Raw genomic sequence first — 16,146 nt, 5'->3', positions numbered from 1 at the left:
AAACAACATAGAGGCTGAATTGCTAAGCACATAGCAAATATTTCAATATTAAAATTATTTTACATGGTTTCAGGGTAAATTTGCCCTTTAACATTTATTAAAAATGCACCGCGTGTCAAACGAAGACAAAGATTTTACAACGATCTATCAACACATTTACTTGAAATGAAAACTGTCTGACCAACATCAGTAGCAGAATGACTGAGCAGCTCCGATTTCATGGAAATAAACACGCAAAAAAATACACCTCTAAGAATTTTTACAATACGTGCCACTATGGCCTTCTTGCCGTATAAGATGCAATAGACATATTCACTGTGCATTATATTACTGTTCTTTCAGGACTTCTAGATTTGTGACGCAAGTAAACTTTTTTGCTGGATTTGCCGGGGTAAAGTGGACTATCGATCAGTAAACACTGGATGGAGAAAATGTTTGTTCACCACCAGGTTCACGATATAAAAAGAGAATCCTAACTTAAGACTGTGATATAATAATCTCTTGCTGCCTGAGAACACCAAAATCCCACATCGGTTAAAAGTAGGTTAAATAGAAGCCAATGTAATAAAGTCAACCAATCTGCATCTAGAATCACTATCTAGTACTACTAATACCACTGATCTGTTACTACTACTACTACTCTCACTGATTAATATAATCTATAAAGTACCTACATGCTTCACAACATTAACTGCTCTGAAGTTATACCACCCTGAAATAAATGATATAATATAAATCATATAAAGTGTATAATGACCTATATTAATACGTCAGTGTGTCAGTGTCTAGTAGCTTCTTCATGTCATGTTGCGGAGTGTCCGTGAAACATATTACATTAAAAGACCCCTCACCAGCCTCTTTGTATTTAATAACCAGCAACATGACGAGCATCAACATTATTCAGTTAACAGTAATCGATAATATAAAGGGCAGAAGAGTCCGTTACTGAAATAAATGTTTGTAAGGCAGATTCGTATTCTAGGATCATCAGGACCCTAGAGCTGAGACTACTCAGAAAAACCACATTGTATTTGTGTGATTTCTGAGAAGTAAAATTCATTGTAAGTGCAGGAAGCCCTTGATAGGAATATGAAAGTATTACAGGGTGCGTGGGCAACAAAAACAAACACGGGGCTTTTATATTATCGAGAAGCTAAGAAATAAGAAATAAATAATTTATTTTTTAAATAACAATTCAACAAATTTTAGAAAAGTATAATATACAACACATACTTAAAAATCTATTCGAAAGTATTTTGTAATAAATAATCGAATCGGGTTTGAAATCGAAGCTGCAGGTAGAATTTCAAGTCCAACACCAGGCCTTTAGGTTCTGTTACAGAGCGTGTTTCCTTGAGGGAGAAACAACCCAGAGGCCCTGACAAACACACAGAACTCCACACAGAGACAAAAAGAAGCTGAAGGGAGTACTTTGGATGTACTATCCTTGAAGAACCAAAGAATGAAAGAACCCTCAACAAACTTCTCATGAGAAACCATGATGGTGTGAACATCAGCTTTTTTGCTTATTTGCTCCACTGAAATTCATGGAAAAAAAAGTTTCCCCTACATTCCAGCAGACTACAGAACTTCAGAGTGGATTTGTGGTAAATATTTAGTTACTTAAGAGGCCATCAGCATCCAATCACATTTCAGATTTAGCTCTGGTATTCTAATATACATTAATTTACCCTCACGTCAATATTATTGCTTTTTGATGACTATGTGTGCGTGTGTGTGTGTGTGTGTGTGTGTGTGTGTGTGTGTGTGTGTGTGTGTGTGTGTATATATACACTCCTGAACAAAATCTTAATACTGGGGAAGCATTCCAAGTATTTGCATTTGAAGCTGGTGGATTATAACCAGGTTGTAAGAACTGCTTCAAAATGTCAAACGAAGAAACAAGAGCAAGAGACAAAAAAAAGTGAGTACGAATTTTTTTTTAAAAACTGCATTTAAACTCAAACAGGCTGATCAAAAGTTTAAAACCATAGTATTTAAAGGTTAAAATCTGTGCAAAATATGGCTTTAATATCAGTGTCCTTCAGACAGTCACACTGTCATGATCTCCTGATAGTAAAAGCAAAAAAGCTTTTTGTTTTGGACCGTGACAGGATTGTTGAGCTGCAATGGGCCATTGCTGCCGAGGTTGAAGATCGGACGGGCTCTCCGTGAAGACACAGGCAGATCCTGGACCTAAATTAAGACCCTCACTGATACTGACCACAGCCCAATAACCATAAGACGGTATCTGAGAGCGAAGGGTTTAAGGACCAAAAAGTCTTTGAAAGCCACGTCTCCACCCACACCACAAACTTGCCCATTTGGAATTTGCAAGGGAACACCAAACATGGGACATTGAAAGATGGAAGAAAGTTTCATTCTAGGATGAGAAAAAAATGTAACCTGGGGTGGTCCTGATGTCTTCCAACGATACTGGCATGATGAGGAGATCGCACTGTTTTCTACACGGCACAGTGGAGGAGGCTCCGTCATGAGGTGCTTTTTCTCAGGAATCCCCCTTGACTGAGGGCACTCGTCTGTGTGGTAATGACTCTGCCTTTCAACAGGACAACTGTTGACAAGCTTGACAAAAAAACTTTTTCCAGGACAAAAACATTGCACTTATGGACCATCTTGCATGTTCCTCTAATCTAAATCCCCTTAAGAATGTTTGGGGATGGATGGCAAGGGTAGTTTACAAAAACAGACGTCATTTCCAGACTGTGGATGCCCTTCGTGAAGCCATCTTCACAACATGGAGCAACGTTCCCACCAGCCTCCTGGAAACAGCTGCATCAAGCATGCCGAAATGAGTGTTTAAAGTTATGAACAACTTACTACTGAGTTCTTTTTTGACACTTTTAGGTCTGTTTTGGGTATTTTTGGGCTGTGGTCTTAAACTTTTGATCAGCATATTAACAGCGTGTTTGATTTTAAATGCAGTTTTCAAGTGCAAATGTCAGTCATCTTCTTTCAAATCTCATCTTTTTTTCTCAGTCTCTTGCCCCTTTTTTTTCTTTTGACATTTTGAAGCAGTTCTTACAACCTGGTTAAGATAAGATATACCTTTATTCGTCCCACAGTAGGGAAATTTCTTACGATGCACCAGCACGAAATGTGAATACTTGGAATGTTTCCCCGGTCTTAAGATTTGTTCAGGACTGTGTGTGTGTGTGTGTATGTGTGTGTATATATATATATATATATATATATATATATATATATATATATATATATATATATATATATATATATATATATAGATAGATAGATAGATAGATAGATAGATAGATAGATAGATAGATAGATAGATAGATAGATAGATAGATAGATAGATAGACACACACACATATATAATATTACTGTGTGCGTGTGCGCATATTTCCATACTCACCCACTGTGGAAGTATCCTCTAATACCACATCTACAGAGCGTGTGCGGTACTCTACGCGGAAGTTGATCATGCGTGGCTGTCGCTCTACAATTTGCCGGGAGGGAAGAACAGGGCAGAAAGCAGAGGAAGAAGATGACGGCGGTGAGGATGGGGACGACATGGCTGAAGGTTCCGTTGCTGCTGACTGGCCGTCAGCTCCTATCGGGCTTGTCTGAGAGCCCTCACTGCTGAAATTGCTGCAGAAGACACAATTCATACAGAACAGTGTCCATAAACAGAGACCTAAAAATATAGCCTATTAATATCTAACACACTCATTATCCATTTTTTTTAATAATAGCTCATTCATGTAATTTTTTTATGAGTCAGTTAAGCAGCAAGAAAAAAAAAACATTTAATACAGTGTATGAAAAGAAAATGATAGACATCAGATTTTCTAATAGAAATATTTCTCTAAATCTATTACATACAGCAAGAGAGATTTGTTGTGGTGTTTGCGCTGGCAGAAACATCACTAACGGACAACCAGAAACAAGCGAGGTGGTATTCAAACAGTACAGGACAGCAGAAAACCACTCTGCCTCTGATCCCAACTTCACAATGGCAGCAGCGCAACTATCCAAACAGTATCCAAAGTCAATGTAAACAACCTTTACTGCAGAGATAATATGTGTTGGGCTCAACAGAAGCTCAATTGTTTAGCATAGAGGAAACCTCTCTCTCCTCTTTTTTTTTTAAAACTCCTTTCTATTCATACTGCTTGTGTCTGGAGACACAAAACAGCTTTTTCTGCCTCTCTCTTGCTCTCTCGGTGGCTGATGGTAGAATTCCCCCATGCCCCCATCCCCCTGTAGCAGTAAATAATGTCTTTTCTGTGGCAGCGGGCAGGACAAAAGCTCTACTCTTCTCTTCTAGGGTCAGCACATATCGCACTGAGAAAAGGAGCAGGGTGCCAGGAGCTGCGCACAAAGAATGGATTTATTCCACCTTATTATAATACCAAAGGTTAAAAACGTTAGGGTCCTGGGGCAGCCAGAGCACAAAAATAATAAACCCACAACAACAGTCTTTTCCGTTAAAATAATAACGGTCATTACATTTTTTTCTCGCCAACACAATAACACGTGCCATAATAACCGAATAACTGAGTCTAACGTGTAACTGTCCATATCTTAATATTTAACATAATTTCCTGACTCAACTCCTGGTGCTGACAAAATGCTCCGAATTTATTATCTATAGAACAGTCGTATTAAAACGGAAATCTGATGCACTATTTAATTTCCCCCAGACATTTTCAAGCGCACAGCAAAAAAAAAGCATCAGCATTTACACGCTCAAAGCAGTGTATAATAAATGCTTCTAAACTAAACTGATAACACATTCCATGGCTCAAATTATATTACAATTTGATCTATAAGTAATAATTTGATCAGAGGGCAAGATTTATTATGCTGTAGCAATTGCCACACCGTATCATTTGCAGCTCACGCAAAGCTTCATATTAGCCTGAATTTTTCCCAACAAAATGACTGTATTACTGTACAGAAGTTCCATTAAAGGCATTTTCCCCACACAAACTTAATTTAATAGATTGTTAGTTGTAATGCAGAATCCTCTATAGTCCACAAAGAGTGGTGTAAAATACAAAAAACATCCAGCAGCATTTCTGTGAGCAATGGGGAACAGCCAGACTGGTTTGGGCTGAAAGGCTATGCTAAAAAAAAAAACCACTCGATAACCATGGTGAGTAGAAAAGCATCTGACAATAAACAACCTGGAGGTGGATGGGCAACAAGAGCAGAAGGCCACATCAGTTTCCGTTCATTTCTGCTCAGAACTGAAAACTGAAACTACAGTGGGTGCATGCTCACTAAAACTGGAAGCTTAAGACTGGAAAAACATCACCGGGTCTGATGAATCTCCATTTCTGCTGTAACGTAAATATTAAGGTCAGAATCTAGCAGCAACAAAATGAATCCTTGGCTGCAACCAGCCACGTGCATGGTTTAGGCTGCCGGTGTGACAAATCTGCAGCGGTGATGTGATATAGTCATGTCAACATGAACCACATTCTCAAAAGAATGTTTCCAACACCTTGCCGAGCCCTACATCGAGCACCCTGTGCTTTAGTTAAATATCACACTTGCACACGAACACTTAGCACATACATGCTCAAGTGTCAAGGTGTTCAGGCTACAATGTGGGTAAAAGTCTGTAGTGCACAGAAATCATATTTATTTATTTTAAAGAAAAAAAAAAAGGTAAAAATGAGATAAGGATCTGGTCGCTGACTATTGATACTCATGACTTCGATTCGGAAACTGAGAAAAGCAGAACTAGAACGCAACAAAACAGACAACACCATTATTTCAAAATACGATGGAATTGAATCAGAGATAAAGGCTCGATTATCTAGTATGTGACAGCCATCTCAGAGCAGAAACGTACGTCATTCATTCTTCTAAAATTTTTCCTTTTTGTCAGTTTGGACATATAATGCATATATAATTAGCTATAAATAATTAACCGTAAATGTTTGAATGAAATGCATACCTCATTCTTACCTTAGTAGCAAAATGAGAGCAAACCACACACATGACTGCAGTAATCCCATTTTCAGGATCATAAAAAAAACTTCAGCTAGTTCTTAGTTAGAACCTCATTTACATCAAGCAAAGTCAATCATTCAGGCGCGTCATTCAATACAAAAACTAAATCTAAAAGTGCGTTTTCTTCTATCAATAAACAGATTTGTGGTGTGTAAACAATCTTTAAATGCCCTCTACTCAACTGCCCACTCTAGGCTTAAAAAGATTACAATTATACAAACTTTTCACCCCATAGACCATTTCAAGTAAGATGATACTGCGCATGTCTGGTCCTAAAGCATAGGCGCTATTTTTAAAGCGCGGAGCTGTCACAACAAAATGACTAACGCATACTTTTTAATTTTATGAAAAACAGAACAGATATTTATAAAATCTAAAAAAATAGATGATACCTTTTACCGTACATTGATGCGATAACTTTTCACTCAGAACATTAAACGTTTACCTGAAGTACCGTGTGCAGGCGTGTATTATTATCCGCTAAAGAATGATCGTAGTCTGACTGTCTACAATTACCTCCTGAAAAAGTGCAGAAAAGTTAAAGAAATTCAGTCATACAAGGGGATGATGTTTATCTTGTGTTTGTTTGGTGAGTGTTGGAGCATCCTGTTAAAAAAACGTTTTCTGTTGGTTTGTTGCTATGGCAACTGTGGAGGTTATTAGTGCGCATTGCACTTGCAAGTCCCGGTGAGTCTGTATGTCCACGCGAATAATACAAATCACATTACTAACTGAATTCTATTCAACTGTATGGAGTGAAATTTAAGGTTGATGTGCTACAACTTTAAATAAGTTCTGAAAAAGTAATAGCGCAAGAATTTGGAATCGTGAGAAAGAAGAATGTGTGTGGGAGTTGTGAGAGGGTCTAACGTAGGAGTTTCAGCTCCCGATGTTCAATAAACCGAGTGTGGTGATCTCCCGAGCTCCTTGTCGGTGTCCGAACTGAAGTGGTGATAAACCGATCAGCCAGACAAAGGTAAGAACGGTGAATCTAGCATATAACTCATTTAATCTAGCGTACACTAAATTAATTGTATTCCATCATAATTGATTACATACATAATTATTTCATATGATCCTTGTTGCGGTGGAACAGTGCTTGTGTGAGAGGGTTTGGATGCTCCACCTGAGCAGTGTGTGTGGTCACGAACAAATAAGAAATTCTAATTCATAATGTGTTTTAGATCATATCCTCGAGTTGCCAATCAGCCTTCTGTCTCTCCACTGCTGAAGTCCGAGCATCACGTTGTGTTTTGCTTTGATGAAATTTAAACACTTACATTTCCGACAGCAAGCTAGTTCCTGGTCTGAGAGAGCATGAACAACTTGGTAGTAGTTTTTGACATTTTTAATCGAAAGAATAAATAAACTGTTACAATATCATTGTGTATAAGCCGGCTCCCACCTAAGTTTGAAATGTGCGCGTTAGCTAACCGGGATCGTCCTGGGACCAAAGAGGTCACCTCTTTAAATGGACGAATAGCCGTTGAATAGGTTTATAAAAAAAAAAAATAAAAAATAAAAAATAAAAAATAAAAATCAGAAACTGTTGTTCCATTGTTTGCACCTAGATGGCAGCCTCCACCCAGGCAAAAGTTGGCAGTGGACGCCTAGGCCTCAAAGCTCGGAGTCTGGAGCCAGCTGGCAACGTGCGCCTCAATGGGGTCACATCAGCGAGCCATGCCACCCTCCAGCCTGCAGCACTGTGCCAGCCTCCAACTAAAAGAGATGGCTGGACGTCGTGCTGCCAGACTCCATTCATAATTATGGGCCTTAAAGAAAAAACATGTCCCAGTGCCCAGAGCCTTTGCACAGCCTCCCTCTCTCTCTCTCTCTCTTTCTTTCTCTCTCCCTCTTTCACTCACTCACTCACTCACACACACACACACACACACACACACACACACACACACACACACACACACACACACACGACACACAAATTAAACTGTCAGACAGAGTTTGTACTGCTTGAATATATCTGTTCTTAAGTCTCAGCTGCATTCATGAGCGCTAGCCGTTGGAGAGAGACACGGGCTGAGGACACAAGGCCTTCACACAGGCTGCTTTTGTCAGCAATAGTTTCAATTCCCGTTTGTTACTGCTGTTGTCCATTTCTCTTCTAAAACAAAACTGTATGGGAATACTCATTTAGCCTCATAAGAAATGCAAAACAAACTGTCAGAACGTCTAAGAACGAGTTTGTCGCATTGCTTGGTGTCAGCAGTTCAATTGTTTATGACTGTGCGAATCTGGGTGCTCGTGTAACCTTTCAGAGGCAAAGGAAGAAATTGCAATCATCTTGTCGAGTAACTGACAGAGCCAAGTTTAACATCTCCATTGTCAAAGGCCTCAACTTGTGGTTTAACCCCCCAGCAGTCATTATTCAAAGAAGGAAGCAGGAGGGAGCTAATATTTAAATGCAACCATGAGTTCTATGCGTTTATAGATGACATATTCAAGGAATAGCAGCGCAGTATAGTGTGTGACTGCTCCATTAAAGCCCTTAGCTGACTACATCAGGTCAAAGTCTGATAAAAGGCTGGCCACATTGTTTTTCGTTCCCCACCATTACCAAGATTATCAACTAACCATCACATAAGTGCCCACAGCAAAGCTGCCATTGAGATTTCCCTTTATTTTAGTGCTGAAATGTTGAAGATGAGAACTCTGTAAGAGAAAGTGGATCAAGGCTAACATATTTTCTCTTCCCTATCGCTTAGGTGTTTATTCACTTACTTCAAATATCTGCTGTGCTTGTACTCCTACATGTGATTCAAACGTTTTTGAGACTTAACAAAGAAACTAATGTGGAGTACTAACGGCACTCCTGCTTCAGATCATCGTTACAGATAACAGCACAGAGCGTCTACTCCAGTCACTAGAGAAACGTACGGTGTGTGCGCTGATTATAGAGAACACCATGAGACGGCTGCTTAACTTTCATTCAACGCCCACAGCTGGACATTATTAAAAGTAAACAAGAAAAAAAAATTCCGGCTGCCATTATTAAGAAAAGGACAATTTCATTTCTCATGCATTCAAATAGTAACCATTTATTTTCATGGTGAGTCACTCCATCTGGTTACATTAAATGAAATGTGCCATTTCTTGCATGTACAGTGGGTTCAGAAAGTATTCAGACCCCCTTCACTTTTTTCTTATTCAAATATATATATATATATATATATATATATATATATATATATATATATATATATATATATTTATTTATTTATTTTGATTTGAACCCATTGGTCACTCTGATCTGATAATACAGATCACATTGATCTGGGCTTCATGGCAGAGAAGTTAGACCATGGAAGCCCAGATGGAGTTTGCAAAAAAAAAAAAGCACCTGAAGGACTCTCGAACTGTGAGGAACAAGATTCTCTGGTCTGAGGAAACCAAGACTGAACTGTTTGGCCTCGTTATAAAAGTGTTTACCGACAATCCCCATCCAAACTGACCCAGCCTGAGAGGATTTGCCATGAATAATGGCAATCCAGGTGTGCAAAGCATGTTGTGTCATACGCAAACATTAAAAAAAACTCGAGGCTGTAACAGCTACTAAAGGTGTTTCAACAAAGTACTGAGTAAAGGGTCTGGATACTTATGTACATGTGATTTTTCAGTTTTTATTTTTTATTTTAACAAATTAATAGACATTTCTAGAATTCTGTTTTCACTTTGTCATTATAGGGTACTGATTGTAGATTAATTAGAAAAAAATATAAAATAAAACGATTGTAATATCAGGCTGCAACATAAAATAATTTTAAAAAAGTGAAGGGGGTCTAAATACTTCCTGAATGCATTGTAGATGCTCATGCACTGCCTTCATAAACAGGCTCTACACTCTTTTTACTCTAGCTGTGTAATCTAATAAAATCATGTAATAAAGAATATCAACAAAACTTTCTTTAGGATTAAATTCGGAAAATGATGTTTGTAACAGGTACCTTTGCAAGATGCCATTTTCTTGAGGTATCACACCGTTAATGGCTGCCTGTAAGGGGAAAAAAAGATTGACAACAATTAAAGCAGATTTACAGACAATCATACAAAATAAAAATGTCACTATTTATAACCAGACTTTAATGTGAAATTTTTGTTGTTAGAACATTTCTAATAAAATATATAAAAAAAAAAAAAAAAGGAAAGAACATACTCTCATTAAACTGAATAAACCGTGTGTGTGACTATATAAAGGTTGCTCGGCTCTTCTAACGTACAAAGAAAGTCAGCTATTTGAGTTAATTGAATAATAATAAAAAACCACTTTGCTGTTGACTTGTGAAAAATGTTTTTTGTTATGCATTAAACAAAAAACACAAATAACAGTGATACTTCCTGTATTCTCTAAGTATTCTGACTAATCCTTTAGGTTCTGCAAAGTCACAGTTTTCTCTCAGGGTTAAAAAATTGTTCATGTAGGACAGGCTTTAACCGTTAAACATCAGGACAGAACAAAATACTAAAAATAATTTATTATTGGTACATTTATAGAATATAGAATAGCCTTTATTTGTCACATATACATTACAGCACAGTGAAATTTGTCTTCGCATATCCGAGCTTGCTCAGAAGCTGGGGTCAGAGCGCAGGGTCGGCCATGATACGGCACCCCTGAAGCACAGACTGTTAAGGGCCTTGCTCAAGGGCCCAAAAGTGGCAGCTTGGTGATACCGGGTCTTAAACCCCCGACCTTACGATCAGTAACCCAGCACCTTAACAACTCCCTATTCAAGTATTTATTCCATTATAAGTTGAAAAATATTAAACAGGTGTTTATCAATTCAGTTACACAATAACTTGCGATGTATTTGTGTATATAGTCACAAACATAGGAGGAGCTTATACACAGTACATTCAGTAGAAGTGACTGAATTACAAAAACAGGAAAAAAAAAAAATCTGATATTCTACCAAGCCCGCAGATTATGTATGTGCAGAATGCAGAGACGTGGGCTGCACATTTCCTTCCCTATCTGAGCCGGAATGCAATGGACTTCTGCTAGTGTGTTTGCGTGCGTGCGTGTGTGTGTGTGTGTGTGTGTGTGTGTGTGTGTGTGTGACAAAGGGGGCGCATGTGAACGGTTGGTCAAATGTAGAGCAGAGGAAATTCGAATCCAATGAGAACTAAATTCTCTGTAATCAAATAATGTAATTTATTTTAGATCATAGAAAAGGTCTTTAATCCAATATTTGTTCTTACTTCTAAACAAGTTTCATAGGAAAAAAGATCACTGGCTATAGGACTTTTTCACATTCAATAATAGAAGTTTACTCATTAACCTACTTATACAGATTGATGACAAATAAACAGTGGTGGACTTACTGTACATAAGGACCTTTTTTTTTTTTTTTTTTTTTTTTTAAGAGTCTTGTGACAAAAATGATAATAGGAACATTACAGCCTTAATAAATCACAGTACTTTGGACACTTAAGTGCATTTAAAGGCAAATACTTTTGTATTTGAACTCAAATTAAAATAGTAAGTAATATTTTACCTAGTGTACTTAATCTACCACTGCTTATCAAATTAAAAATATAAAATGTATCTGGTAGGTGTTTACTTGTCCCCTACAGGAAACCAATCAATAAAGGATTATTCACCGACTAGACTTAGACTCATTAGCACCATAAAATGTAATCAGGTGCGTCACAAAAAGATAAGCCATTTGATTATATGGACAAAATAACTTTTTCAAGTATATGTGAATCTGTAACTTCTATAAATTGATGAGTAGGAAATAAATTGAGGTAAAAACTGCCCTGTTGTATTGATACAGCCCAGAAATATTATTTTCAGTCAGTTGTTGATCTACTAGAGTGAGTACAGCCAACAGAGCAGTAAGGCAATAATTAGGATCATTTAAATTTGTAATAGAAACGCAACAATGATGGCAATATTCTAATAAATGTATGTGTAAATCAACAGCTATTGTTTTTTTTTTTTAAATAAGTATTTTTGGACACAGCACATACAACCTTTGAACTAATACATAAACATGAAATACATCCTCAAACTTCAGTCATTTTAAACACCATAATAAATTTCTATACAATCTTTGCTTAGCTACAGCATGCAATTGTGTGTTTTCCTGGCTGAAATTTGCACTACTTGCTCTACTCCTGTATACAGGAGCTCTTTTCTATCTTTCATCCAGCTTCCAGGTCCACACACACACACACAGGAAGTCATCACATTTACAGGTAACAACTAAACACTGCAAGGGCACAGCGATGGATGTTTGAACAGCTGCCAAATATACTGGCGGTGTGTTGCTAAATATATTGAAACGCCACCCAAGCATATGAGAACGGCGATTTTGTTGGGGGGGAAACCTACCATTTTTTTGTTTTGTCTCTCCTTAAACTTGACTCTTTAGATCTTTTCTAACGTTGCACATAAATATAGGTTAGATGGAACAGGAAGCAGGAGTAGCAGCAGTGTTTTACCTCGGGCGCATGTTGCTGAGTCACTTGGTACCAGAGGAGGAATAACAGCACACTGCATCTGTTATCAGTGACATTTCTGATAAACCAAATAGATGATGTATAAAAGCATTGTGTAGATAACTTCACAATCACAAGCTGATTTGCAGATATGGTATAATCAAGATAATCATTTTGATTTATGTCAACAATGGCCATGACAGTAAATTATAAACACAATATAGTCAAAAGTATTGGGACGCTTGATTTTTCCAGCCAAACCACATAGGTAAAGAAAACACAATTGTATAGGATGCCTTTAGATACTGCAGCAGTATATTTTTTTTCTGCACTTAAACTAAGAGACCCAAATCTGTTCTAGCATGACAATGGCCCTGTGCACAAAGCAAGCTTCATTAGGATATGCTTTATGTGGATTGGAGCAGAAAATCTTGTGTGGTCTGCTAAATAAATGGGAATGCTGATTGTACCCCAGGCCTACTCACCCTACAACAGTACCGGACTTTGCCAAATCTCCTCAACAACAATCCAAAATCAAGTGAAACATCTTCCCAGAGGAGTGGAGGTTATAATAACAGCAATTATGGACTAAATGTGGAATAATCTGTTCAAAAAGCGCATAACAATCTTATGGTCAGGTGTCCACAAACGTTTGTCCATATAGTCTACATCAATATATGGGTTTGGACTGCTTTCAATGTAGCACAAATTTCCACAAGCATACTCCAAAATCTAGTCTTTAATGAGCATTACTAAAGAGGTTACTTTAACAGCAAATGGGAACTTTTACCTTTGAACAAATTGTAAGATATGATGTCCAAAAAACCTTTGTCTATATAGTAGGGTTGTAATGGCACACAAAACCGGCGGTTCGGTACGTACCTCAGTTTTTAAGTCACGGTTCGGTTACATTTTGGTACGGTTGGGGGTAAGAAATGCAAAACATAAAATTGATTGTCTTTTATTTTTTTATTAACGGTTTATTATTGTTAAAATTCGTGAACAACAGTTTACTTTTTTTTTTAAACAATTTTAAATAAAATGCCTGCTTGGTAAAAGAAATATATAAAATATTTGATAATATTTGATAAAAAAAACTAAATATATATAAAATAGTATAAATTAATGCAATTCATTTTTTTATTATAGTGAATATTTGAAATCGAGTAATTGATGAAATTGCAACAAATCAAACTGATTGAATAAAATTTAAAAAATGTTATTAATTAGTTTGTATTTATTAGACCGCCTAGATTGGGTGATACAGATGTGTATATAAGTGTGGGTGTTTTAGACTTAAATATTTAATTTCCTAAAGATTTGTTCTACATAACTGTTATTTCAGCATACTTTTATAAATGTCTTTATTCCTTCCATATTTCATTTATTTACTCCCTCGATATGCGAAATTTGTCCCTGGCATTGTTGTGTATGTTTTTGAAGTTTAATATTACTAATAATAAAAATCATTTAAAAAAAAAACTTTGCAAGGCGGAGAGTAAACAAACTTACGGTAGGCCACTTAAAATGTCCCTCATATTTTAATCATGTTCTGCATTCGATATACATGTGCATCAAACCCCATTCTGTGTACCGTTACACCCCTTTCATATAGTGTATTTCCGTTTGCTTGAGCAAAAAAAAAGAACTTCATAGACCATAAGACTAACACAATAAACAGTGAATGTATAGCCATTGTATCCAGATGAATAATTCGCAAAGCTTTTCTGTGAACGAAGCAAAGCATGCAGCAGCATTGATAAACCTTTTAAAAAAATGGCAATGGTTCAGCAACTGCAGTTTTCTAAGCACGAACCAGAACGTTGCAAATCCTAGCGTGTCCAATCACAAGAATGAATTACTAACTAAGCTAAAAATAGATTTTAAAAAAGCAGCTAATTGCAGCAGAAACTAGTTGTAATGCTACAGCTGAACACCAGGACAGTTTTCTCATATTTTTCATACTTCAATTCTCTGGTCTTATTAACAAACTCATGAAATGACTGATGAAATGAAAAAGTTTTTAAATGAATAATTGCCTATTGTTCTCAATAAATCAAATCAAATCAAAAAGACGTATCTCAACTGTTCAGAGTACATGGTCTTAGTCATAATTGGTAGCATGAAGCCACAAACTAACCATGAAGGGTTAAGCATTAAATAATAACCACATTTTCATTTAGAACTCCCCAGGCCTAGACCAACCCAAATGACTAATCAAATCAACAGAAAACCCAACAATTCAAAGCTGTTGCATGTTTGATACTTTTGCTTGGGGCACAATTAAAGAAATTTTTAATGGATGTACAATCATGCACATGTGAAAAACTCAAGCAGCACTACTGCTGTAATATGAGTAGACTTGTTTATTTATACCAACAGATGTGGTTCTTCCACAAACATTAAAGTGTTATTTAAGTAGCATTTTTCCCTTCAATTAAACTAGGAGACCAAAATCTGTTCCAAATCTGTGCACAAATTGAACTCCATGAAGATTTGACTTACATGGGCTGAAGTTGAAGATCTCTTGCTATAGAGCTCTGACCTCAACCTTAATACACTGACTGCACCCCAGGCCCCCTCACCCTACATCAAAACTAACACCCTTGAGGCTGTATAAGCACAAATCTCCACAACCACACTCCAAAATGTAGTGGAACATCTTCCTAAGAGAGAGAAGGATATTATTACATTGGAATGTGCAAAAAGCACATACAACTCTTATGGTCAGGTGTCCACAAACCTTTGCCCATATAGTATATCAGCTATAGGTTATAAGACTGCTGTCATTTGAGAAATAAAATGTATGCGGTAAATCCAACAGGAATCTGCTGTAATCTTGATTATTGGTGCAAAAGACAAAGATCAACGTCACCAACTAATATGAAAGACTTCATAGGTTCAATGTTGGTCCTGTGAACAGTGTTTGAGTGTGTGTGTGTGTGTCTGTGTCTGTGTGTGTGTGTGTGTGTCCAATTTTAAGGGTCTTGTACAAATAAAAATACTGCAAAACCAGTCACGGTGGAATAATCTAAGCAAACTGATTTCGTTTCTGAGCACAAAGTTGTGATTTTGCCTACGTCAACACATAACCAGCAGATGTGAAAAACTGTGCTAGAACTTTCTGTGGTCTAAACAGACAATAGAGCCATGAGATAGTCATGTCAGCCCAATGAACACTGAGGCTTTGTTGCACTGTGGCCCTGCTCAGACCTGGTATAAACATCCTTCATGGGTGTTCCAAGTGAACAGAGAAGACAATCAAACGTTCACACCTGGCATTATACTGTGTTTCAAGTGCATCTCTATAAACCATCCATGAATCACTTTTTGACTAAGCTGCTTAATCTGCTGAACCAAATAAAAACATAAAAAATACTAGCAAGAGCGAAACAAAAACGTTCAGTTTAGTCATTAAACTATTAAAAGCAAAGGTGTGTTAGATTGAGAATTAGGATTTTTATTTCAGAGTTCAAAGGATATACACAAAAAAATCTGTCCTTTATCAATGCAACTGTAGCAAAACTTGATATTGAATAAAAATATTTTATTCAATATCAAATATATTAGCAGTGTTCCTGTATTTGTGTTTTAAACACACGTAATAATAATTCTGTAGTCCAAAATTATGTGGACTCCTGCCCATCCCCCTATACGTGCCTATCAAACATCCCA

At 37.0% G+C, this 16,146-nt stretch overlaps 1 protein-coding gene across 2 annotated transcripts in view; it reads right to left on the bottom strand.

Annotated features, from left to right (window-relative positions):
- The window catches only part of faf1 (Fas (TNFRSF6) associated factor 1), a 68,237-nt gene that overhangs the window by 49,511 nt on the left and 2,580 nt on the right, over window positions 1-16,146 (bottom strand). For both annotated transcript variants that reach the window (XM_046871187.1, XM_046871188.1), the window contains exons 3-4: window positions 9,972-10,018; window positions 3,398-3,633 (exon numbers count right to left, since the gene is read on the bottom strand). In XM_046871187.1, coding sequence (XP_046727143.1) covers window positions 3,398-3,633; window positions 9,972-10,018 — 283 coding nt within the window. The remainder of the gene's footprint in view (window positions 1-3,397; window positions 3,634-9,971; window positions 10,019-16,146) is intronic.

Source organism: Silurus meridionalis, chromosome 17 (assembly GCF_014805685.1).
Source record: "Silurus meridionalis isolate SWU-2019-XX chromosome 17, ASM1480568v1, whole genome shotgun sequence".
In the NCBI taxonomy this organism is placed as follows: Eukaryota; Metazoa; Chordata; class Actinopteri; order Siluriformes; family Siluridae; genus Silurus; species Silurus meridionalis.
Note: the sequence above shows the minus strand (reverse complement) of the source record. Positions and strands in the feature narration are given on the sequence as shown.